The 25,388-nt window shown below is 43.8% G+C and overlaps 2 protein-coding genes and 1 long non-coding RNA gene across 11 annotated transcripts in view; 1 reads left to right on the top strand and 2 right to left on the bottom strand.

The window, feature by feature from the left end:
• MVK (mevalonate kinase) overlaps positions 1–12,947 on the bottom strand; it is a 56,169-nt gene extending 43,222 nt beyond the window's left edge. For 2 of the 9 annotated variants that reach the window (XR_006275916.1, XM_043498284.1), the window contains exons 1-8: positions 11,765–12,006; positions 11,484–11,631; positions 10,473–10,620; positions 9,295–9,450; positions 5,205–5,308; positions 3,665–3,710; positions 2,075–2,165; positions 880–996 (exon numbers count right to left, since the gene is read on the bottom strand). Coding sequence is in view for 8 of the 9 variants with exons in the window: in XM_043498284.1 (XP_043354219.1) it covers positions 880–996; positions 2,075–2,165; positions 3,665–3,710; positions 5,205–5,308; positions 9,295–9,450; positions 10,473–10,620; positions 11,484–11,631; positions 11,765–11,842 (888 nt within the window). In the remaining variant the exon portion in view is untranslated. Of the gene's footprint in view, positions 1–879; positions 997–2,074; positions 2,166–3,664; positions 3,711–5,204; positions 5,309–9,294; positions 9,451–10,472; positions 10,621–11,483; positions 11,632–11,764; positions 12,008–12,135; positions 12,203–12,924 lie in introns of those variants that run through there. The other 7 variants (XM_043498280.1, XM_038373377.2, XM_038373374.2 and 4 more) reach the window with 7 other exon arrangements.
• MMAB (metabolism of cobalamin associated B) lies at positions 12,290–17,761 on the top strand. Its single transcript, XM_043498285.1, has 8 exons — positions 12,290–12,534; positions 13,039–13,100; positions 14,700–14,757; positions 15,392–15,464; positions 15,715–15,812; positions 16,202–16,266; positions 17,107–17,166; positions 17,518–17,761. Exons 1-8 carry the CDS (start codon positions 12,304–12,306, stop codon positions 17,603–17,605), a joined length of 735 nt encoding a protein of 244 aa, XP_043354220.1. The 5' UTR covers positions 12,290–12,303; the 3' UTR covers positions 17,606–17,761.
• An 84-nt stretch (positions 17,762–17,845) lies between these two features.
• Positions 17,846–25,075, bottom strand: LOC122456828. Its single transcript, XR_006275917.1, has 3 exons — positions 21,309–25,075; positions 20,864–21,031; positions 17,846–17,981 (listed from the first exon to the last, which is right to left on the bottom strand). It is a non-coding gene; the product is annotated as an uncharacterized LOC122456828 (long non-coding RNA).
• Positions 25,076–25,388: the final 313 nt, after the last annotated feature.

Below are 25,388 nucleotides of genomic sequence, written 5' to 3'. Positions count from 1 at the left end.
TGTTCTTGCAATAAAGCAGGTCACTGCAATTTATGGCCCTTGTTGCTTGAATTCTGTCCTAACACCACCTCTATTTCTGAGCACCCTAAGCGTTCAGCATTTAGCACATGGGACTCCCTCACTCCCATACCAGATGTGGGTTCATCCACCTGGCCATAATAAAACATGTCCCAACAGATGCAGTCGGTGAATTAAGTTTTCCCAACACTAACTAATAATTATTTTATTATAATCAGAACATTGAGGACACTACCCCGTACAATTGCGTGGAGGGGAGAAAAAAAAAGTCTTTAAATTTGAAAGAGTCGTTTCCACAACAGCCTCCCCGTGCTTTGAATGGAGCCAGAATGAACACAGATCTTATTCACTTCATGCATCAATGTCAAAACGGTTCTGGGCACAACAATTGCTATCTGCTCTCCAGAGCCTGGAGACAGGACAAGCACAGAGTGGGGGCTGGTTTCTAAACTAGTCTATCAAAAACGGCGGCTGCTGAGTTTTGTGCTTCCATATTGGCTTTGTCAGGAATGAGAATGGTAGTTTTATAAAGACCTACTGGCCATCAAATCACAAACTATTCTAAGGAAGGAGACATTTTGATCCTGAACTAACTCAGTGTCCTTTCAACTAAGGGAAATAAAATGTATGGCTCTGAAAGAATAATAAAAGCAAACAAGTTTTATATACAGGAGGTAGCAACAGTACCTTAACTACTTCAGACATAGGGAGTGTATTAATGATAGCAGATATAAGTTGTGGTTCATTCTGAAGTGAACATTTCCTGCTATCGAAATCTCTCCCAACCTTAATGATCTTTAAATGATGTTTTGATGTGCAACTATAACAGTGTCTAAAAATACAGGCGAAAGAGTCCCTTACCTCTAGCACAGGGTAATAATCCTGTGATGGACTCACAGCCATTGCTTCTAAAACACTTTCACACTCATGAGAAATTGCATCTATCGAGGCAAGCACTGGGTTCATTATAGCAGGAAACTGTGACAAAAAGAAAAAGAAAGACATGAAGACAGCTCTGTGGTGTTCCGTGGCTTCATTGCTATTGGGCTGGAGGTGGGCCAAGCCCTCCGAGGTTGGACAATTCATGTGCAATAAGAGATCTAAAGCAGAAGCTGGTCATATTTGGGGCATCAGAGGAAAAGAACAGAGAAACAGTGTTAAGTTGGGTATTTCAGGGTTGCAAACTCTTGTGATTTTGTTGAGAGACTAATGTTTGTCATTTTTCTTAAAGCCCCAAGCTCTTGAAGTTAGAGATTTCCCCCTCTCCCCCATGAAAACAGATATTTTCACCAAAAAAGTTTCTAGTCCTCTGGTTGCAGAGACAAGCCTGGAAACAAAACTTGAAAGGTTCTAAAATTCAGAAAGCAAATTACAAAAGAAAAAATAGCCTTTTTAAAATCTCATGATTTTAACGAGACTCTTGATTCCTTGGAGCCAGACATGGTTTTTGAATGCTTGGGGTTCACCAAGCTGCTTGTCACTGCAACAACAGGAAGGGTCATGGCCAGGTCCTCATTTTAGTTAAAAAAGGGAAGTCCCAGCACAGAGTTTGGATTAATAGTTGCTCATCATGGGGAATGATGAGAAATAAATCCTTTATATCAGAATTGCATAGTAGCAGAGACTCCACGCCACTGAGCATAGAAAGCCAGATGCAGGGACAACTCCTGGAGGAGTCCTGTTAAGCTGACTTGGCTGGAGTGACACAGAAACTCTACAGTCAGTGTCAGATCCAACACATCACCTTAGTGAGTATATTTTGACCTACTCCTTTTTGGGGGAGAGCCCTTTCTCCTCCCCAGTTACACCCTCTCCCCCTGCTCACGCTGCAGTGATGCCAGGAGGAACATAGTAATACCACTTAACAACAGCTTCCAAGAAATCCACGCAAATGCACACCTGGCTACCCCCCCGGAAGGGATCCTGGGATTACTCTTAAGTGCAGGTCAACTCTCCCCACCCCCTAACAATCAATGTACTGCCGTGCTACCATTGGGTTGGCTCAATTAATAGATGTGCTTCCATGTCATGGTCATCAACCAAAAAGATGCAGCACCTTAAGGATCTTGTCTTTGACACGTGCCACAAGGATCTTGGTGCTCCGAGAGACTTTTGTGTTGGTCAATAAGATCCTTAGAGTTGGCACTCTGAAAACAAAACAAACAAACAAACATTCTGAAATTCATTTTCCTCTTGATAACTGGGCAATGTCCAAGGTTTATTCCACATCCATCAACAAATTTACTCCCCCATTCACGCCATGGTCCAACAACCTTAATGCATGTAATATCTACATGTACAGGCAAGGCCCAATGTATTCCGCTATTCCAGAGTCACAAACTTTGCTACATAATTAGGCTCTACAATCTCCACCTTTTTAAAAAAGTGCCTGCCTCTTGGGATCATAAAAATAAACTTGAAAATGTGAGGCTAATGTAAACTGATGCAGTGACATCTTCCTGTGTTTGCCACAGACTGAAATAACAGCTTTGAGAGCTGTGACCTGCCATTTTGATTTGTCTGCTCTGAAGTCTAATGGTGTCCGTTTTATTGTCAACACGGTTAACTATTTCACTGCTGATCATTTTAGCAGAAACAAAGTTAATTTGCTTCTCACCATTTGTCCCTTCGCGCCCAAAAAATACAAAGGCTACTGTACGGATTTAAATATTTTAAAATGTATAATCAATAAAACCCTCCATTTTAAAAAAGGTATCTGAAGGTGGTGCCAGGTTTTTAACCACAGCACTCTAGACTCCTCTTGTTTAGGTTAGAGCAGTCTGTAGGTGAGATGGATCTAGTCTGGAATGAAGACGAGCAGAGAATCAAGGAGCCAAAACATGAGCGCTTCCCTTCTCTACTGCATCGAGAAGATCTCAGTCAAAGTAGACAGTCTGGCTGTTGGACTATCACCCCTCTAGAACAGGCTGGCTATTTAAGACCATAATCTAACAACATACTTAAGCATGAGAAGTCCTGTTAACGTCAGTAAGCATGCGCTCAAGTGCTTTGCTGGGTTGGGACTCGGCGCTCTCAATTACACATACATTGATACAACTGTTCTGGTTCTACAAATATGACAAACATGCTTACTGAGATCCATGTTTTTCAGCTAAAATATCTTTCCTTTGAAACACCATTCGTGAGACCAGCCAGCCGGAGACATTAACTGCTAACAGAGCAATTTCATGCACTGTGAAAGATTTTAATGGCATTGGATTATAGTTCATTGGTTGGAGGTATAGAGAGCATTCTGAACCAGTGTTTGTTTTCTCTTTACATGGCTTTACAGCTTGGTTTTTGTACAGTTCTAAAATTCAATATGCAAGAAATTGTGGTTTTGTTTTGTTTTTTTTTAAAATGTCATTTGCTGCTAGGAGCTATAAGGCCATGAAATTAATATTGATCTTTTGCCATATAATCTAACTTCAGACAATAACCAGACATTTCATTGGCCTCATTTTTCTCCAACCCAAGATAACAAAACTGGTTTTCGAGATATTAAATCTACCCGATAGGTCCAACACAGGGTTCTGGCTGCAAGATTCCTACTTGCACTGTTCAGCCTGATTTTGTTACTCTCCTACCTTTAGACCATAAACTCTACACAGGTATGTTCTGTGTGTGTAAATAATTTTAATATTACCTCTTCAATGATGTGATTTTCCCTGACTGAAATCTGAGTACTCCACCTAGAGTAAGATACATACATAGTCATAGTATGCGACACAGCTGAAAATAATATGTTTAATAAGTATATAGGGTCTTTCATCTGCAGAAACTAACCTACAGCATGAGAAGCTAATTGCACGAAGCACAGGCAAAACAAAGGGCTAGATGCTCAGATGGTGTGAGCAGGCAGAGCTCCATTAACTTCAGGGGGAGATCTGGCCCAAATATGAGTAACTTGGTGCCTTCACCCTTTGCTTTCCTGTACTGAGGGCCATAGAAAATAAAGAGATTTTTCAAATGGAGAGAGTTAGGTTAGAATCAAGTCTTCATTGGTCTAAAATAACGAAGTAAGAATCAAATGAAGACTTCTGGAGTAGATTTAAACACATTAAAACACACACCAGATTCAGCATAGAGTGTGAATAACTGTTAGTAACCCAACAGAACCCCACCAGTCAGCAAGCTTGCTGCTTCATTATCTGCTTCCCAATGTTTTGATAGATAGAGTAGCTGTGATGAAGTCTTATTAAAAAGATTATTAAAAAATGCTCTCGCAAGAAGCATCACAGCACACTTGCACACAATAAATACTAAGGTACAGGCGACCAAGTACGTACATTTTCCAAAGCATTATCCTGCAGTGAGATTTTTTTTTTTTTAATTTATATTTATTTGCTACATAATTTGTAAATTCCAGTTATTTCCATGAGGGCTCCTCTTCGAAGGCATTAATGTGAACGAGGGAGATTCATATAGTGAGTCAGAGATTAGTGAATTAAACCTCCCAACACCCTTGTGAGGCATTACTCCTATTTTACAAATAAGGAAACAGAGGCACAGAAAACAAGCATGACTTCAAGGTCAAAGCTAGAATCAGAACTTGGAAGTTTCTGGTTCCTTCCTCCCACCCCATCCAGTTCAACAGACCAGTCTCTCTCCCTCCTGAGAAGGCGAAAAGCATTACTAACATTGCTAATGTACGAGAGGTTTATTCTGGAGTAACGTTACCCTCATTCTATGCCATCAATAAGCAGAGAGTCTCTACTAGAGCACGCTGGCAACAACACAGAGGAAAACTATAGAAGAGGATTTGGTACTAAGATGATGTAGGGAAGAGGCTTTATTTGTGCTCTTCGCTTTCTAATCCAGTGTCTGCCAAGAGGAAAGAGACTGGGGTTGAACAGTCAGTCTGCAGGATGGATTTTGGACACATTTTTATATAGTCAAAACTCCCTGCATAAAGGGCTGTGAGCAATTTGAGAGGCACACTGAAAGTCCATTTAGATTCACTGCAGTCTGCGAGGCCCTTTGGATTCTTTGCTGAAGTGCTACTTAGGAATTGTACCCAGAGCAAATCCCATCCGATCTCCCTGCACCAGCTATGCAGCAGTGCACGAAGGGGACTGGAAAAGCCATCATTCCCAATGCCCAAGTAGTGGCCTCTTCTACTCTGACAGTGACAGCACCTGTATTCAGAGCCAAAGAGGAATGGATTGAGACTGAAAAATACATACCCCAAGTTGCTACAGAGTTATCCACACCAGAAGGCTTGCCATGGATGACCTGCTCTCCCCGAAAGGCCCATCTGTTAATTAAATCCAACTCCTCCTCAGGCCACCTGAAAGGCAAGAAAACAGTTTAAAACTACTAGAAGCGGGCAACATGCCACAAGAACCAAGAAGTCCACCAGCCATAAAGAGCAGCAGGAATCACATGAGCAGATTGAAGTGCAGCATGTCAAGGGGGACATCTCGTGGGGGAGGGGAAATGAACCCCCGCACAAACTAACAGAATGAAGTAGTGCTCAGCCCAGTAAAAGCAGCACTGCCATCCAAGGTACCCATCACCTTCGTATCTAAGCCACACACTTAAGTGCATCTGCTTCTAACAATCACAAGATGGAATCAGTCTGAACACAGCAACCGCTACAGAGTGTTGGCACCGTGAAAGCTGCATGTGAGGAAATAGTCTGGAAGATTCCAAGCAGCGCTGTGTGTGTCACAGCTGAGTCTGGCTAAATCTCCACCCGAAAGAGGCAGTGTAGTAGTGCAAGCAAAGGGCTGGATGCCTGCAACACCTGGATCTGACAGACTCCTTCTGTAGTCTTGAACATAACATTGGACTCTTGGCCTCTGGGTCTCTATCAGTAAGAATGGGGAGAATACTTCCTTTCCTCACAGATACTATAATTAGATGTTTGATATGCTTCTTTGCCAGAAGGCATACACCTCAGTGCCACTTTTCTTCTTCCCCCTTCCTCAGAGGGGGAGAATCCAGCTGAGAGAGAAGAGCCATCAATGGTTAAGAAAACCATTCTACGCGAGGAACAATCACAGCCCCCTAGCAGCTAGGGCTTGGGAAATGAGAAGTAGTAAGCACTATTCCTTGTGCTTCCCTGTCTGCCTGCTGCATCCACCTGTTGTCTCATCTTAAATTGAAGTTATAAACTCTGCTTGGCAGAGACCATCTCACAGTTATCTGTTTGTATAGTGCCAGGAACAATGGGGCACTGGCCTAAAAGCAATATTGTAATCCATATATTATTACTATTTGTACATGACAGGAAACACAAATTGGAGAGGAAAATGGCAGTCATGCACTGGTGAAGATTACCGTTAACTAGAATGTGCAGCGAAAAAGGCAAGCCCTTCAGCCAGGGAGTATTAAAAGCAGGTCAGTATTACAGCAAACTACGTCTTCTTTTGAAGAGTGTTGTTTGTATGATCCATATCCCAAAACGCTTCACAGGATTAAACAGCAGTGAGAAAAATCAAGAGACTTTAGGCATAAGAGGGATAAAGAGATGTTTGCCGATGAGATCTCAAGGGGTGGGGAGATGCAGGAAAACACTGCCAGGAAGCAGGTGGGATCCCAGTATTGGTCCCTTGCTTCAGTATGGTTCACCAACTATTCTCATTGTTACACTAAAGACTGTATGATGCCTACGCAAAAAATCGATGTTCATGCTTCTGCCCTATCATGTAATTCCTATTCCTTGTACTCTAAAAACCTGTCAAATTCATATTCTCACTGCATCAAAAGCTAACTTTGAACTGTGCAGACTACAACTGATGCCGAGACATCGGATATTAATATCAGTGTCAATGTGCACTAGTCTGTTGGAGCAGTTCTTTTGAGTGCACAGGGTGGGTTTGTGGAATTTGCTGAGCATGCAGAACATATGGCACTGTGTATGGATTGGGTGTGTGTATATGTGTTTTAAGTATTTATAGAGTGGAGTGGGGGTGATGAGGGCTGGAGGGCTCATAATGAGACATAGAACCTTCAACTGTAGGTTGCTGGTACTGATCCAGATCAGTAGTGTGGGATCAGTGTTTGGTGTATACGAAATGAGTTGGTGGATCCTGACAGACTGCGGCCTACATCACACAAGCAATGGTCAGAGTTGTCAGCATTGTTGACAGTTACTAGAAAAGAGGCCAAGAATTCAGACGGGCTTGGGGACTGATATACCTTCTCTCCCATAGTATTATGGAAGAGGCACAGTAATGGAGTAAGGGGGAGAAGGTTTCACGAACAGCCATTCTCTACTATTTATTGCAGTAGTGCCTACTGCTCTGTGGCTAAACTGAGACCCTTGATCCCAGTACTCTCTGGCCCAGCACCAAATTCTCTTAATATCTTTTATTTAAAGACAATTCTCAAGGCACATGCAAGTTAAGCCTTTTTCTGCTCAATCACCACTTTATACAGAGCCATGTTACGGGCATACTGTGTGTCATTAATAAAAAACACCCTGTATTGGCTCCCATTGTATTCCAAATATGAGAGACCAATGCAGTTTGAAATGTTAGATATTAAGGCCTAAAAATCAAGGTCAATAATGGAAATATTAAAATCAGTTCCAACTAGAGTGGCATCAAGTGTTGCACCATAATGTAAATGGATGCAGCTCTCCAAAAGAACACGTGTCTGCCCTTCATGCAGAGAGCTTCATCTCACTGGGAGGTGTCTGAGCCTGAACAGCTTGCATTTCACACACAGCTCCTTACTTCACTTGCAACTTTTAATACTCGTCCTTGCATTATGCAGCTGCGAACAGACTGTACTGTTTGGCAGTGGTGATTAGAATCACAGACCTTTACAAGGGAGAGAGAGAAAGAAGAGTAGAAATTATATTTCTGTAGAAGGTGAAGCCAACACGTGTAACCTGTAGCTAAAGCGCAAACTATCCCAGTCCTGACTCATCGCTACTCACTGACCCATCACAGGGCATTCTTTGGGAGTGATGCTTTCCTCTCCTTCTCTAGGATATTGCACTTCAAGGATACTTTTCATTTGTCACTGTAGTTGACAAGGACGCTGCCAAACATCTGGTCTCAAAACACTTTTGGATGGTGTCCCTTAACTGCTTGGGGCTGTGACTATTCCTCAAACAGGACTATTTTCTTAACTATTGATGGCCCTTCTGTCTAATTCTAAACTGGATTCTCCCCCTCTGATGAAGAGGGAAGAAGAAAAGTGTCACCAAGGTGTAGGACTACTGGCATTGAAGCATAATTTACTGGGCAATACAATGCCAGACCCTGCTGGCAAATGCCTCGTTACTCATACAGCTTGTAAAAGACAAATTGATACAACTTCCCGAAGAAATCAGAAAGGTTCATTATTGCTCCTCCAGCACCATATGTACACTGAACTCTATGGAGAAATAAACCACCTTGTCCCTCTGTCTGCAACTCAGGGGATGGGCACAGGCACACTCCTGTGCCCATGTAGTGTCTTCAGTGGAGGTTTGTGAACTGGCAATTGCAGGATTGGGTCCTAAGTAAACACAAGGACAGATGGTAGGACCCTGCAGGAGGGCTGATGGGTTGGGAAGGCAAGGACTACAGAAGGGAGATCATGCCAGACCAGTATGGCCATTCTTATGCAGTTGCTGAGGTTAACGGTTACATGGTCTTATTCTTTACCTGCTCAATCAGGTTCAGGGGAAGATCCAAGTTTACAGACCTCACAGCATAAGTGCGTTTTGATGAGAGGGTGGAAGATGGTGAATAGGGCCATAAAGGGGCTTCCATAGATATAGGACCATATATAGGAATGTGTGTTAAGTTTACATGAGTTCACGTATCTTGTTATATTTTTTTTCTTCAATGTTAAGTGAAGACCCTATGAAAGATGACCTCTTGAAGCTTCACTTACCCTTTTGCATTCAAACTGTAACTGAAAATTACACTGCATCCGAACTACAAATTACAATTAAAGAGGTGCAGATGTTTACACCACTTCCAGTATAGTTTGGAAGATGCATTTTTGCTAGCACAGTATGTTGTATGGACAGAAGTTTGCTGAAAAATATATTGGGGGACAGAGGTCTCATTGCTTGGCTCTGTGTACCTGCATAATCTTGTAAATCATTGCTTCAGGCACTAAAGCAGAACATTTTTAACAGGTAATGTCTTGGAATCACATTTTGTATCCTGACACTATGTCACTAACTTCAAGCCATCAGCTCAGAGAGACAGGAATATGAAGTTAAGAAATAAGCAACATTCATTTGCTTCTCACTGGAGATTTAGGGAATATTATGCTACCCCAATTCTACACACCCAAGATACACAGGCTTTTCAGATGCTTTACCTGACTACGGGCTTCTCCTCCTCTAATGGGCAGCCAATGGCTCCACATGCAGTCAACAGGGCAGCTGCCAAACAAACAGAATAGGCAGCACTTGAGCCTAGCCCAGCTCCTGTGGGCAGCTCAGACCACACCACTATCTCCACACTTGGTACCTGTCTGAAACACATTAAAATGCATTGCATAAAATGCCAATAACATTCTGAAGATGAAAGGCAACAGATACAAACTAAAATTGCTGTGATCACACCACCAGCCAACTGGTGGTGTCAGCATACACACAAGTATATGACAGACATGGGCCTCTTGAACTTTCAACTAGCACAGCTAAGCAGCTTTGCAAATCCATTGTGCTAGAATAAAGCCTAGCTAAATTGGATTTCTCATTTCCACTGGTTTTTATCCCATTGGTGGGGGTGATTTATTACTAGAATACCATAAATATACCCTTAAGATTTTTGTAAATATATGTTTAAAATAAAACATTTTAAGATCCCACATCAGTAACAGTTGGTTTACATTTTACTATTGTAATACACTGGCTAGTGTCCGTACTGTTGCCCTCTCTTCGATAGAACTGGAACTGCTTATTTGTGTATAATAGGCTCCCTACTGCTAAAAGCAAAGGAGAATTTCCATTATCTAAAGTGGGAAGGACATGTGATTTTAGAATACGCTGATCACAGCTCAACTCCTATTATCACCAAGATGTTCAGACCAGCTGTGATATGAAGCCCTATGTAGCTAGAGACCTGTACAATGCTTCGATATTTGATTATTTCACTGTCAAAACTGAGCTCAGGATTGTGTTTCTCTTGCTACAGCTGAGATCATTAGTACGTACAGCCGATCACATTTCTAGAGCCCTTTTAGCAGTTTGTAACGTTGTCAACTGCCGTGTTAACCACACTTAGAAGGTTAGCACTATTTCTCAGTTATGACGAATCATGTTTTGGGCATATCCTTGCGGATTTCCCACCCACTCAGCACAATTTAGCTATTTCACCTCAGAGTTACTAACAAGATAAGAGCCTAAGAACACAAAGGAAAGCTTCCCCTCTTTAGTTTCTTATTTTAGCTTTAGAAATCTGTAATTTCACAAGAAATTAGAATAGACATTTAACAGGAACCATGCACACCTAGGATACTGCATTCATTTCTGAGGAAGACTACGTTCTTACCCATATTTAGCTGAAATAGACAGGTACAGATAGAGAAATGCAAGGGTACCAAGGCTCTCAGTGGCTGAAAGTCCAGTAGTGATTCCTGCGAACTCTTTCAGTGATTCCATTTGTTCTGGGCTGGGGCATTTAGATTCATCCAAGCCATCTAGGAAAGCAATCAGTGGTGGAATTATACATTTACAAAGAAAGATTAAAAAACATTGTTTCAAATTAGAATGAGATATTTACAAGAATGGCACGTCCAGTAACACTAAATAGAATAAAGACAGACGCCACTATGCTTCAGCACACAAACTGATTACTGGGGGTGGGGAGGGGGAGAAGAAACCACCAGCGACACTGAAGAAGTGCTTCTTTCATGACACCTATAGCAACATCATAAATGAAAGGTGCTCTATCTCTGACTCATATAGAGCCAAGCACATTAATTTGTGCTAGGTGTGGTACAAGACATACAAGTCTTACAGTATAGGTGGGTGCGGAGGCAGGTGATTACAGATTTCTACAACAACTGACTGGTTCAGGATGCTTTGGAAGACAGGACACTGAACTAGAGGGACCCTTGGGGTTTGCTGATAAAGCACCTACACGCTAACCCTAGAGAGACTTTATTCTGTCCCCTTTTAAACGGTGCATGCTAGAATCATAGTAGCTAAGATGGAACAAGCTCCTACTGACTCAGATCACTTGTATCTCACCCAGCGCATCTGCTGCCTGTGGACTATGTGGACCAGTTAAAACACTGGCTCTGGGAGCGTGAATACACTTAGTAAATCCAGCTGCCTGATTTGGTGGGAGAGGGAAACCTAATCAGTTAAATCTACTGTAGCTTCTAGCCACCAGCTGACCAACAACACTCATTAACACACAAGATAGTTGCCAAGCACATGCAAAGTGCAATAGCTGGTTGGGGTGCAATACGCCACACAACAGAAGAGAGAATGAAGCCGGGCTTTCATGATTTTAAAATATATGGACATGCACTTCCACTGTTCTAATAGCACTTGCCTGAAAATGCCGTTAGCAGTGTCCGGAGCCGGGCGGCTTCCCAGTTTAAACTGGTTCCAATATTAGGCAAACATATTACGACCTTTCCATTATTACTGGGTCTAATTTGAAGGAACGTTCTCAGGTTCAAGGCCACAGCCAAAGCTGCCTGCACACAAAAAAAGCGAGGCATGAGTGAGGGGGCAGAGATACTGCGCAGAACAACGAGCGAAAGGATCACGGCTGCCCCTAAACTAAGCGCCTCTCATCGTCCGACTGTCAACGGCAGCCGAGCACTTTACCTTGCCGTGCACGACAGCGTGCTCCCCGTGGAGAATGGCTTTCCCTGGGGCAGAGAGCGTCAGGGGCTTGGCCAACATTTCCACGGCTTCTCCTGCAAAGGGGGAAAGGCAAGAGGCGCGTGAGGGGCTCGTGCTGGGCCGATAACTCAACGGCCCAAGTCTCCTGATCGCCCTCGGTAGCGGAGCCCAGCCCCCCACGCCACAGGCCTCCGGCGCCCCCCCTCACTACCCCAAGGGCGCCCCCGCCCCCCGCAGCGGCACCGCGGGGGCGGGGGCGGGGCCTCAGGCCGGGGAGACGCCTGGGCCACCAGCCCGACGTCCAGCGGGGACTGAGGCCCCGGCCGCGGCAGCCCCGCACCCCGGCCCCGCACCTGCGCCTGGGGTCGTCTGTCAGCAGCGGGGCTCCCAGGCTCGATTGCTGCCCCAGGAGCTCCCCGATAGGCCCCTCAGCGCCCAATGGGGACCCAGCGCCTGTCCCACGTGACACCGCCGAACCAACCACTGGGCCGCCCTGGGGAGGCGAGATCCCTGTCTGACCAATGGGGAGCGGGCCGGGTCGGGTAGTGCGCGAGTCGGGTGACAGCGCCTGGCGCGGCCACGGCGGCCGAGAGGGGTCAGAGGTCAGAGGTCAGGGCACGGAGGCCGAGGAGGGGTCGCGGCAGCCCCATGGCGGCGGTGCTGGGCCGGGGCTGCCGCCGGCTGGCGCTGTGCAGGCCGCTCCGGGCCTGGCCGCGGGCCCGGGGCCACCGTCGGCAGGGAGAGCCGGCCAGGTGAGCGGGGCGGGGCGGGGCGCGGCGCTGGGGGAGCCGGAGAGAGGCCCCGGCTCGCACCCTCCCTCCCCCCCTTCCGGCCGCCCCCCGGGGCCTGGGTCGAGCTTCTCCCCCCATCCCTGGGCCTGGGCCTGGGCCTGCGCCCCCTTCTCCCCCCCGCCCCCCCAGCTGTGAGGTCGACACAATACTTCATATGAAAGAAAAACACGACACTTCTTAGGATCCCCCTGCCCTGAACCGGCCCATGGCAGCGTGAACCGGGGTGTCCCAAGGAGCGGTCCAAAGCAAAACTCGCCCTTTGGCCCCAGTTGTCTTCCCGTGCTCTCTGCTACGAGGAAAGGGGGAGAGGGGGGCAGGAACCGGGGCAGTGCTTGGACAGCCTGGCGTTACCAGCAGATATAGCGGTGTCTGTCTAGCTCTATAAATAGAGTCGTCAGCTTGCCAACAACTGCATCTTAAAATGTCATTTCTGCTAAACTCATAACGGTTCCATTTTGTGTCTAGCCTGGAAATCAAACCCAAGACAACCCACGTTCCCAAGATTTACACGAAAACAGGAGACAAAGGTAGTGTCTGGGCTGCACTTAAAACTTAGAAGCCACAATATCGTCATAGCTGGGTAAAAATATAACAAACAACAAAGGCCCTTGCATGGCATTTTATATTCCCAAAACAGTTCTGAATTAATTTTAATGTACTAGCCAATTTAATTTGTGTAAGGTTGTAATGAATGCTTGTCTAATACAGTAGATAAGCGCCGGGCTGCTCTGACATGCTATTTATTTAGAATTGTCAGGTGACTTTCTAGCAATCGCCACAGGGAAAGCTGCTTGGACTGTCTGTAGTCCTTACAGAAATTAAATGGTTGTTTTCCTCTTCCATGTGCCCTCTTAGTGCCCAGCACGATTTGTGTTTAAAAAAAATCTTGACTCTACAGCTTCAGTGAATCTTTGACTGTCCTGTGTGTGCTGGGCTGTTCCTAGATTTGCAAGGGGAGCCGGGGAGGTCATGGTGTCTTAGTTAAACTAAGACACAGGCCCATGCATTAGTTGGAAAAAGTCTTTGGCATGTTGCTTTGTTGGTCTGTGACACCGTCACCTGACAGGAAGAAACTGATGTTCGGTGGGGGTCCATCACTGGTTGTCACAGAAGCAATCAGCTGATACCTGTTCAGTGGTAGAGGCCCTGGAGATTTAGGGTCTTATAAATTAAAGGCTGCTGCTACCTCAGTGTCAACCTAGCAGACTGCAGTGAGTTTTCATATTGTAAAATTTGCAGCTTTGTCTATTCCAATCCCTTTTCCTCTTGTTGCTATTGATTGTTTTTAAAGGGTTTTCCAGCACATACACTGGGGAGAGGCGATCTAAAGATGATCAGGTCTTTGAAGCTTTGGGAACAACAGATGAATTGAGTTCTGCTATTGGGTAACAAAACTGTGAATTCTATCTTTGATTTTTGTTTACTGGGGTATTGCTAAAGTTCTTATATGAAGACACAGTGCCAAAAAGTATGTCATCTTTACTTACCTTGATAAGCTTATACCTAACAGTCATGAACACTGCAGACATAGACAAGGGCTACAAGCCCATCCAGTGATGTAAAGATGCAGCAAAGCTTGAGAAGCCTGTTCTGATGGGAGTATGTACACTCTTTATTCTTGGTGTTCTTGGGGTTGTTTTCTTTTTAAAGAAAGGGAGAAGGTGGATATATTGTCAGCCTGTGGGAGAAGCTGTAAATATATCCTGAGTCAAATTCACTGGAGAGCTACATTGGCAAAAAAAAAAAAAAAAAAAGTGTGCCCAACCATAATATTCATTCAGTCTCATCTCTCTCTTTGTTTAAGAGAATTTGCTTCTTGATCAATAAAAACTTGCTAGTGGATCAGCTGTGTCCACACTCTGCAGTTCCTGAGTATAGGAAGAAACATGCTTCATTTGTACCTCTGATTAATATGGACAAAAAGCAGCAGATGATCATGCAGATATGCTTTTGAATTGGTGTTTTCTTTTTAGGTGTTGAGTCCTACTTTGTTCCATGTTGCAAAGCAATGCTCCTTGTGAACCTGTGCATGTAATACTGAGTGTACAATGAGCCATAAATATAAGATATATGTGCCAAACAAGTCTCCTCTGTCCTAGAGCTAACTCTGCTTCATCTTAATCTAGGGTAGCTAGTGAATTAAGCCAGGAAAGTGGCCACACATTTGTCGAAGAACTTCACAAAGTGAGTAGTAACTACATGCTCTATGTCTAACATGACCATTAAATCTGTATTATTAGAATGCTGAGTTCTTAAACCCTTGGTTTAAAGTTTTAAAGCCACCTAGGAGATTTAGGCTTGTAGGTCCCATTGCATTCAGTGGGAATTTTGCATAAATCCTTTAGGCAGACTTGAAAATCTCTTACCTGAAGAAACAAGATGCTTCTTTCTATCTGTACTGAAAAGGAAACCAGTTGAACGTGTGTGTGTGTGTGTGTGTGTGTGTGTGAGAGAGAGAGAGAGAGGTTCATATTCATTATTATGCACAATCTTGGGCACAGATTAAGTCTTGTTGTTATGCATTCTCAAATTGAAACCAAGAGAACATAAATACTAAGCCAAGCTGCCTGAGATAAAAAGGACTGTGTATCACAGTGGAAGATAGCTCATGTAGAGGGTACATTTGGCATTTACTAATTAGCATCACACTGCAGAAGTGGTCAATGTCACCTGATTAAAGGCTCTGAGGATCTGTACAACACTGCCTCTAGAATGTCTTATTGGAGTGTCAAATGTCATCTCTGCGAATGTAATTTCATTGTCTATGCTTTGATTGTAATGCATACTTTCATTTTTCTCTATCTATTACTGTCCCTAGGTCCAGTGTATGCTGCAGGACATTGGTTCCAACATTGCAACTCCTCTCTCCTCAGCCAGGGAGGCTCACTTAAGTAATCCTCAGATCATTTTACCTACAGAGATAATAGCTCCGTATTTTTAAAAAAATGCCCTCTTTGTAGGTCAAGTTGTTTATTTAGTGATAGTACTTGTGCACTTCTATGAGCTTTTGCTGTAGAAGATGGAATCTGTGGGAGACAAGTGTAAATTTTTTACTTCTCTAATGAGTACTTAGTAAGACAAATGTAAAATGCAAGATCCATCTTGTGGATGGATTTATTTGTTTCCTCTTTCCCACTGTAGAAAGAACATCATTTAGTGAAAAGCCAGTGCTGGAGCTGGAGCAGTGGATTGATAAATACTCAGACCAACTTCCACCTCTCACTGCTTTCATTTTGCCTGTAGGTATTGGCTCATACTTTTTACTGAACTGAAACTCTTTGCTAGGTATGTGATTGAAGACTTAATCAGAAACCCACTGTCAGTTAATTGATATTAAACATTGGGTAGTTCTTGAGGTCGGTCCACCACATGCTGTTCTCTAGTGTTTGTACAAATACAGGAAGGCTGTAGGGGTAGAAGAGATTGAGCTAACCCTCCTCTATCTCCATCTGCAATTGAATTTAAATGTCCAGGAGAAATGTCCCATTCAGATGGATATTATAGCTTCTGTAAGTGTCTAATAGGGCTTTATTTTGTGTAAAATGTCATATGTTTAAGTTCTATGCAGCTGGGTGGCTGTATGTGGCTTCTGATACAAGGCACTTACGTGTTTTTAATGTTGTTTCAGTCTGGAGGTAAAAGTAGTTCTGCTCTTCATTTCTCCAGAGCGGTCTGCCGAAGAACAGAGAGGTGGTAAGTATAAGAATAAGGCTGAGGGAAAAGGCCTTCTGAGCCCCGGTAGTTGCTGCAGCTTCCAAGCCATTTAAAACTGTATCTGATGCAATTGATCTTAAGGCAAATGCTGTTAGAATTGCAGCAAAACTTGAGATAAAGATTTGTTTAATTAAAGAGCTCTCCTGTAGCTTTTTTGATGCTATCGCAGCAAAAAAGATGGCTTCAGCCTTTGGAATCAGCTGTACTGGATCCTGTGGGAGCAACAGGAAAGTCATGTCAAGGAGTAAAAGTGCATCCTTGTAGTTTCTTAGCTTTAGAATTTATTTTGTAAGATAGCATATACGAACTTTTATGACTGAACAACATTATCTTGGCTGCAAAAAAAAAAAAAATCTTATGGCCTCTTGTTACAAAGCAATTAGTGTAAAACATGCATATCAACATAAGAACTGTAGAAAGCCAAAACAGTGAGTCCAGTACTGTAGGGGATAATGAGCTTAGCGGTGTATAGTCACTGATAATAATTATTCTTACAAACTGCTACCATCGATACTGATGCTCTTTCACATAACAGGTTTTCTCTCTCTCCTACATTCTACACAGAAGCAGAATCTGTGCTGAAGCACTGTTTTTCATTGATTGGTTAAAGCATGTAGCAATCCCTGGATTTTATGGTCCGAGTTAATTTTTAGACTATAATTCCAGTACAGAAGGGATTAAACTGGAAATTAATACTGTACTGTGACCACTCAAGGTTTTGAGCATCTCCAAACCTCAAAGACACATCTATTATTAAGCTGTGTATTCAGAGTAATAGATTAAACATAACATGAAATTGTTTTTCACTCTCCTTTTTAGCGTTGTTCCTTTAGTACAAGCAGGAGAGGCAGATGCAAATGTGGCCAAATACTTGAACAGGTAAAACAGATTCCGTCATTCTTAATTGCCATAAAGGCTTCAGAGACCGTACATTGTGGTTTCCTTTAGTATTCAAGGGGAGAACAGCAGGGGTACCCCAGAGAAGCTCTCACTTCAGGTTAAGATTTTAGCTTGTCTATGTTTTAACTGGGCTCCTGCGGGAACAATCATTTGAATGCCATTTTGGGGATCATTTCTGTTTTCTCTGTCTCCTGTTGCTTTGTTTTACCTGCAGCTCCCAGTGCTGTAATTCAGTACGCTCTGTTTTTTATAGATGTATGTAGCACTAGATACAAGCATATCTGATGATAAATGCACATTTCTTAACTACTTTCTCTCCTTGCTTTCCAGACTTAGTGATTTTCTCTTCATTTTGGCACGTTATGCTGCAATGAAGGAAGGGAAGGAAGAGAAAATATATACAAAAAGTGAAACATAAATTGGAGATGAGACGATACTTTCTAGATCATGAAAAGCTAAATCCAGCCAAGTTTTCATTCTGCAGGCAAGGCGGAAAGGAGAGAATGAGCATGAATTCAAAATGTGAATTGCCACCAATTCCCCACAATAAAATCATTCAAGAACTTGTTTATAACACTGTAGAAAACATGCAGCCCTTCTGTAAAACTCACCATCTTTGAGCTAGCTTCCAGATCAAAGTGTCAGATTCTGAATTGTTTTTGAAACTGCTTCACATTGTGTTTGACTCAGGCTAGGTTGTGAGCTAGGAGGCTTCAAAAGCTTCAGAAAAACAATACCATCTTTACAAACACAGTTGAATGCTCAGAGCAGTGGCAGGTGTGATTGAAAGCTCTCTGATGAAAGGAAGAGAGAAAAAGCATTTATCTGCTTGTAAAGGTTTAGAGTACTTAACACAAACAGGAAGCGTGCACAGATTCAGGAGCCCAGTCCAGAAGCTCTGAAAAATAAATATGATTTACTTACACCAAAGAGCTTTAAACTGTCTCACTTTACTACCAACCCCTGCCTGCTTTTTCCCTTTTAAGTTGCCTTAAATCCATCAGTTCTGGCTGGAGCTGGAGGAAGCACTTTGTAGATTTACAGGAAAGTGCTAAGAACCGTCTGGCACTCTTTGCCTGCCCTAATGCATCTGTGACGAATCACTTGCTTCTGACAACTCCAGTCCCTCCACAGCTATGAATGGGTTTGGGCAAGGAAAAGAGATTAAACAGAACTAAGGGCCAAGTCCTGCAGTTCAAATGTAGGCAAGACTAGCTTTGTAGTCAGTCTGAGTCTTAACTTACTGAAGATGGCAGGATGACATCCAAAAACAGACAGCTTATTCCCAACTAAGGCCCCATTCCCACAAACATCTGTGCACATGTTTAACTTACTATTATGAGCAGCCCCACTGATTTCAGTGGGGCTGTTCACACTAGTAAAGTTAAGCACATGCTAAGTATTTTCAGGACGGAGGCCTAAAAGCTTTGGCAGGGTGAACTAAAGAATGCACAGTGCTTACACATGAAGGCAGTCGTTCCTTGGACAGGGAGCCTGCTCAAGGTACTTAAATATACATTTATTTTACCTCTCATCTGAAAGACATATCCTAGTCTGCTGTGGCATTTTTAACTGACCATTCCTTTACCTGGAAACAAAGGCTGTAGCATAATTTCCTTTTTACCTGACTTTGATAAGATGTTTAAAAATGAAATGAGAAAAGGAATCACCTAAGCACGTGATAGAAAAGCCTGAAGCATCTTCAGGTGAACTAAAGACGTTGGCTAACTGAAATGCAAGGTTCTCAGAATAGCTGTCAGAAAGCTTTTCCAGCTGGGCTGATGCCTTGAAGACTAGGAAAACAGCACAATACAGCTAATTAATGGGTAAACCCCTTGGTAAACATGTTTTATGAAACTGGGTGTCCATTAAGGTTTATACATGCAATTCCAATCCTTCTACTGCATGGATATGATTTGTAAGAGCATTTCTTGAAAGGCGCAAACATCCAAGGTTGTTACAAACAAAAGACTTCAAAAATTTAGATCCGTAAAGAAAACATCTAATCTCTGTAGGATGATTGTTCTATACAAATAGCTCAAGGAATTGAATAGTTATAATTGCCCCAGCTCTGTGGGAGGGGATTTGTCCTTATGTCAGGCCACTTTTACAGTTCAGTATTTAATTGGAAACCATCTTAAACTACCTATAAAAAAACCTGTCTTGCATTTGTGTTAACTTTTTAATTAGAGCAGGGTCAAGATGAAGAATACCCACCAACTAATGTAGTGCTGGGTCATTATTCAACTTTCTTTAACTGATATTTCATAGCTATTGTTAATGCACATTTTTCACAGTGTAATTTTCTAAACCTTAGCCTGCAACGCATCCTGATGACAAACGCTCCTGCCTTAGACCATGCGTTCAGCTGCAATGTCACATCAGGCATTTTCTCAATGCCGGCTTCAGGCAGGCCATTGAGTTTTATGAGAGCTCTGTCTCAGTTATCACTGTTGAACCTTTAAGAATCCAGAGGCTTTTCAAGTTTAATTGAATAAAATTCTTTGAATAATAAATTCTTCATGAATGCTAAATAAATCAGCTCCAGGATGGATTTATGGCATTCCCCCCGCCCCCAGCTGGGGAAAGAGTCTTTCTCCAGCATCTCTGGACCAAAGCTAGCATTTTGATTGCAGAGAGAAATGAATATAGCTTTTACAGTTTAACAAGAGGTGCAGATTACATGTATTAGTGCCAATTCAAATAACTTCTACATGTTTTCCTCTCTTAACATATTCTGCCTAAGTTGTTTTTATATAGGTGGAGCAGAGGGAGCCTGCTGTCTGGGCCAAGCTCTGTTGTTTAAATATAAGTGCCCCTGATTAGCCTAGACCTGAATTTAGTGCTGAATGCACAAGTCCGACTCCTTGGGGAAGGAGTGGCTGAGAGCCACACTAGCTTCCAAATCTTTGTTTAGGGGACAGCAGCTGGATGAAGGCCACAGTTAGTCCCTTGTAGCATACCTGGCAAGGTGTATTATCCCCACCCTCACCCCCAAAGGCATTTGGCTGACTAAGGGCTCTGGTCAGTGCCCCATAGCTGAAGTAGATTATTACAAAAAAATATTTTGCTGGAAGCCACTGCTATTTATCTAAAAGATCCAACAGCCCAAGGATCTGATCCAGTGCCCACTGAAAGCAGTGGAAGGATTGATGGGCTTTTGATCAAGCCCTCTGAATGGATTTAGCCAGGCACAATGCTCCCCCGGCCCTGCCTCCAATACAGGCCAGACCCACTCTGCCATGCATGTTATCAGTAGGGGTGAGCTGAGAGCATTAACTCTCCCAGAAGTGAGAGCTGCTAGGAGGGTCTTTGCACTTATCTCAGGCAGGGACAACCTCCAGCTTGGGTGAATTGGCATCTGCTAAGTAGTTAGGGAGGAGCTTACACTAAAAGAATGGAGGCTTACCAAGGGCCAGTTCTGTGGGGAATGGATTTAGCTCATTAAAAAGGAAATGGAAGGGTTTTAAAGCCACTGCACCCTGATTTAGGTCAAGATTGTTTTCAAAGCCCTCTGTCCCCATGCAGCCCATACACAGATGGGAGGCAGGCTCATTCCTACACCTCATTAATGTGATAGGATTAAGGAGGAGGATAGCAGATGCTTGGCCCACACTGACCGTCTGCAGAGCCGAGATACACTGTTGCCTAGCAGGGTTTCTTTATTTATGATTACCTTGGAACTGTCAGCGTAGACATATGTTGCTAAGGATCGTTTATTCTTGTTTGTAAAATTTATGGCTTCTTTGCGCTGCCATACTGACAAAACTGGAAGGCTTGCCCCCAAAATCTCTTGCTGCATGATTGGATCAGACACTTGTACATCTGTTGGACACTGTAGGAGCTGTAAAATTAAATAAGTTTAACTATAACTCAACTGCTTCTATTACCTCCACAAGATGTAAGCAGCAAAGCCGACTGCTGCTCTTGCAGAAACAACACAAAACATTCATTTTGCCAAGTCGTATGTAAGTTTATCCAAGTCACTGTTCCCTCTGAGAGGTGCAGAGCAGAAAGAGAAGTATGCTACCAGAGATCTGAGCCCCACTTGCATCCAAAACAAGCCTCTCAAGTCTCACCTTAACAGTGTGTGTTCTGGACAAGCAGAGTGAGTTACTTACCTGGAATCATTTTTTGCTGCTGGGATCCCGTGTAAGTCCCTGCTCCCGGCACATGAGTCTTGGGTGCCTCACACCAACAGTGCTCCAAAGCCTGGGTAGTCTTGCCATTGGGGGCAACACCCCACTCAGCCAAATGAAAGTAAAACAAATGCACCTTCATCCCAACTTGCTTCCAGCAAAGGAACACGCACTACCAGCAGCACCAGCAGGTCGGCAGCAACCTGGTGGGAAGAGATCCACCTACATGCATAGCACCTCACATGGCCTGGCTTAGCATAGACTCCCAGAGCAGCAGATAGAGTTGCAAGACTAGCACTGGGGCCAGCGAGCAAGGGCTCAGGCCACCCACCTATGCAATGTTTTATTGTTCAGACAAAGCCACAACCTAGCATGGAAGGACACACAACCCTGTTTGGGGTTTTTGTTCCTCTACCTTGGGAAGAGGAAGCCATGAAATGCCTAGAACAGAGCAGTAGCAGTTGGGGATTTTAGCTTAGGCATGTCGCAGCTGTTGTAAAGGTTCTCTGCTGGATGGAATAATTGTAGTGATGAACAGAAGGAAGAGCTAACATCCTTTGCTGCTTGGCTTCTCCTGCACTAGCACAGTCAACCAGGAAGGAAACCAAAAGTATTCCGACCTCTCTTCCTGGACCTCATTGATTTGAGGTGATGGCCCAGACCAAATCATTCATGCAAAACTAGCTCAAAGCCAACACACCTTGTGTCTGTCCGTAACAGGTATCTGGCTGCTGCTGTAGGCAATAGCTGAATGTGTGCAGACATTCAATGGTAGCTGAGCTAACCTAAGTACAAATAGCTCATAAGTACAAAGGCTCATAGCTTTATAAATCCCCTGCAGTAAAAACTTGACCTTAGAAATAAGATTTTTACAGCCAATTTGAGGTGCCACTTACCCAAGCAGGGCCATATATCATTATGAACCAAGCACCTTATAAATCTGACTAATTAATTACTCTGTGCAAGCTGCTAATGTAATTCAAAAGTCATAATTACATTCCTGGACAAAGTGGGCAAACCTAAAATTAAGTTGCAGGGGAATACATGGCTCGGCTTCAACTCTTCAATGCAGCAAGGAGCTGGCCAAGAAGAGCAATGAGGAAGCTGAGAGACACATGATGGGGCCACATAGGACAAAATAACCAAGCTCTAGGCTGGATACTACAGAGCCACCTTAACTTTAAATGCCTCCTAATCAACTTCATATTTTGAGTTCACGTTTGGCTGTCATTCAGTACAACGGGCTGAGCACTATAGGCAGCAAGGAAAATACAAACACAGCAGAGTAAGTCTATCCCATGAGACCCACCGGCATACTGAAAAATTAGGCTAAGCAAAATGGCATGGGGATTACTGATCTATGGGCTAAGCGGGAGCATCAGACTAGTCCATGGGAGGCTCAGGACAGAAGAGACTAGCAGTGTATGGGGAGGGGAAAGCTGCATCACCCTGGATCCACCTTCACTCCCCACTGCACAGATGCTAATCTGGATAGCTCTTTGCAACTTGCCTTCCCTCCCTGCCCCCATGGCAGGAACGCCCTAATGGGGCAACTGGAACTACAGTTGGTTGAAAATTTTCCAACTGAACAATATGCTGATTCCATAAAATGGAAATATTTCATGGCAAATGTACAGCTTGTCCCTTTTGTTGATAAAATATAATTGAAACATTTCCTTTAGACTCGGTCCAAGCACTGTGGTGTTTTGATTTTATAAGGCAGATAATATACAGATAAAAGTCAAAACATTAAAATACAGCACTCTAACAAAGTCCTTTCGATATTTTCAAAACTCAATTTCTGTTGGAAATTTCAAAGTTTGGATTTTGTGTCCCAGTGTGGGACAAAATAACGTTATGAAGTGTTGGAATTTCACAGCATGGAAATTGTGCTTTTTGACCCACGCTAGCTGGAATGCAGTCATGGCAGCAACTCTCGCACCCGGGGCTACCAGCGCAGGGAGTAGGTTGCTGGGCCATGCCTCGTGCATCCGCTTCCCCAGCAAAGCTCAGCTCTGAGAGCACGTCCCTGAGCCAACAATTGATGCCCCAATGCCAAGCAGCATGTAGCCTGCCAGGGAGTGAGGGGAGCAACAGGAAGGGAACAGGAAGCAAAAATGGGGGTGGGGCGCAAAGAAAGAGAGGAAAAAGTAGTCACAGCACATGGGGGCCCCCTGGACACTGCCCAAAGTCCAAGCCCCCCTGCTCCCCACCCCTCCCCAAGAAAAGATTGGGACTCACAGGAGTAGATCCATGGAGGCCACATCCCGGGGTCTTTTAGTCACCGCACCCCCCGCACACACGCACTTGTATAGCAATGTGGGAGGTGCCCATTTAATCTTGTATGTGTTTGGGAGCTAGAATAGGGATGTGTGGCTTCTACCCTTTTGAGTGACAGGGAACATTTTATAAAACGGTCTGTCCATAGATTTTTAAGGCCAGAAGGGACCACTGTGATTGAGTCCAACTTCCTGTGTAATTCAGGGAAGTCCTATGGCCTCCCTGTGTGGATTCCTGCTTGAAGTCCAGTAGCTGGGGTTGAACTAGAGCGTACCATCTAAAGAAAATACATCCAATCTTCATTTACAAATATCCAGTGATGGAAACTCCATCAAAGCCCTCGAGAAGTTGTTCCAGTGGTTAGTTAGCCTGGTTTCCTATCTGAATTTGTCTAAACGACCAGGCACAGTGGCGGCTGTGCTGCTGATCTTTTCTTTACCGCTTGTGGTCATTAAAAATCCAAATGGTCTTATTTGTAACAGTCCAGGCATTAACCCACTGTCTTGGCCAGTATCCACGGTGGATATTCATTCCATTGACCGCTGTCCCTCTGGATATTTCAATTACTTACAGTATTCTTCACTGCCTGTACTAACCTGTGCTGAAGTGCTGCTGGGCCACGTTAGCCAGCAGCTGTTTCATTGGAGGGTCATGAGTTTATAAAGCGGTTGGGGATTTTTTTTAAAGAGCGGAAGGATGGTTGTACACAGCAGCTGTGGAGTTAGAGTCAGAGGCACTGGGATCAGTTCAATTCCTGGCACTGCCAGAGACTCACTGTGTAACCGTAGGCAAGTCACTTCACCTCTGCGCCTCAGTTTCCCTGTTACATGGGGATCGATAGTTTGTGAAGTGCCCAGCTATTGGAGTGACGAGGGCCAGAGCAGAGTCAAAGGTAAGTTAGTCAAATAAGGCACACTATCAACACGTGTTATTGTGGCCGATGAGGCATGAAACGCAGCATGGGTTGGTGCTGGTGTTCGCAGATCTCTGGCCTGCGCAGCAATGACAGACAACCAATAGTTTTGCTCAAGGCATGGCTGTTTCTTGCCAGCTCTCTGCCTTTGACGCTACTGGAGCATCTGCTGTGGGTGTCCTTTTTGAAATTTCTTACTGTGCCATATGCCATAATGTCAAAACAATACCATTTGCACACAGACTCGGCCTTCTTTCCAATTTCTGCCCTGCCTCACCCCCGAAAAGGAGCAAGTATTCCCGTGTGCTAGGTTAGCTTAGTGCTTAGGACTGACTGCAGTGCAGTTAGCAATGGGGTTTGTGCTGTATCATACTATGGCAGTGAAGAGCAACGGAAAAGGAGCCTTAGAACAGCTCTTGCTGACTCTTGGGAAGGTCCATAAATGAAAAGCTATATAGCTTTCATACACTGCCACCTAGCGGGCCAAAAAATTATACATCAAACTACAGAAAAGGAGGACTTGTGGCACCTTAGAGACTAACAAATTTATTTGAGCATAAGCTTTCGTGAGCTACACCATCCGATGAAGTGAGCTGTAGCTCACGAAAGCTCAAATAAATTTGTTAGTTTCTGAGGTGCCACAAGTTCTCCTTTTCTTTTTGCAGATACAGACTAACACGGCTGCTACTCTGAAACCTAGTATAGTTAAATGTACGAAAAGTACGAAAGTAGGCACAGCTGTTCTCTCTCTCAGAACGAGGCTGTTCAGAGCTAGGCAAGAGGAATTAGGCAGTGTAAAAGCAACTGGTACCTTTCAAGTATTCCCTGTTGTTCACTGCACCGTGAAGCCCCTTGAAGGCTGTAGGCAA

This window comes from Dermochelys coriacea, chromosome 15 (assembly GCF_009764565.3).
Source record: "Dermochelys coriacea isolate rDerCor1 chromosome 15, rDerCor1.pri.v4, whole genome shotgun sequence".
In the NCBI taxonomy this organism is placed as follows: domain Eukaryota; kingdom Metazoa; phylum Chordata; order Testudines; family Dermochelyidae; genus Dermochelys; species Dermochelys coriacea.
The sequence above is the reverse complement of the archived record's forward strand: the minus strand, read 5'-3'. Positions and strand labels throughout refer to the sequence as shown.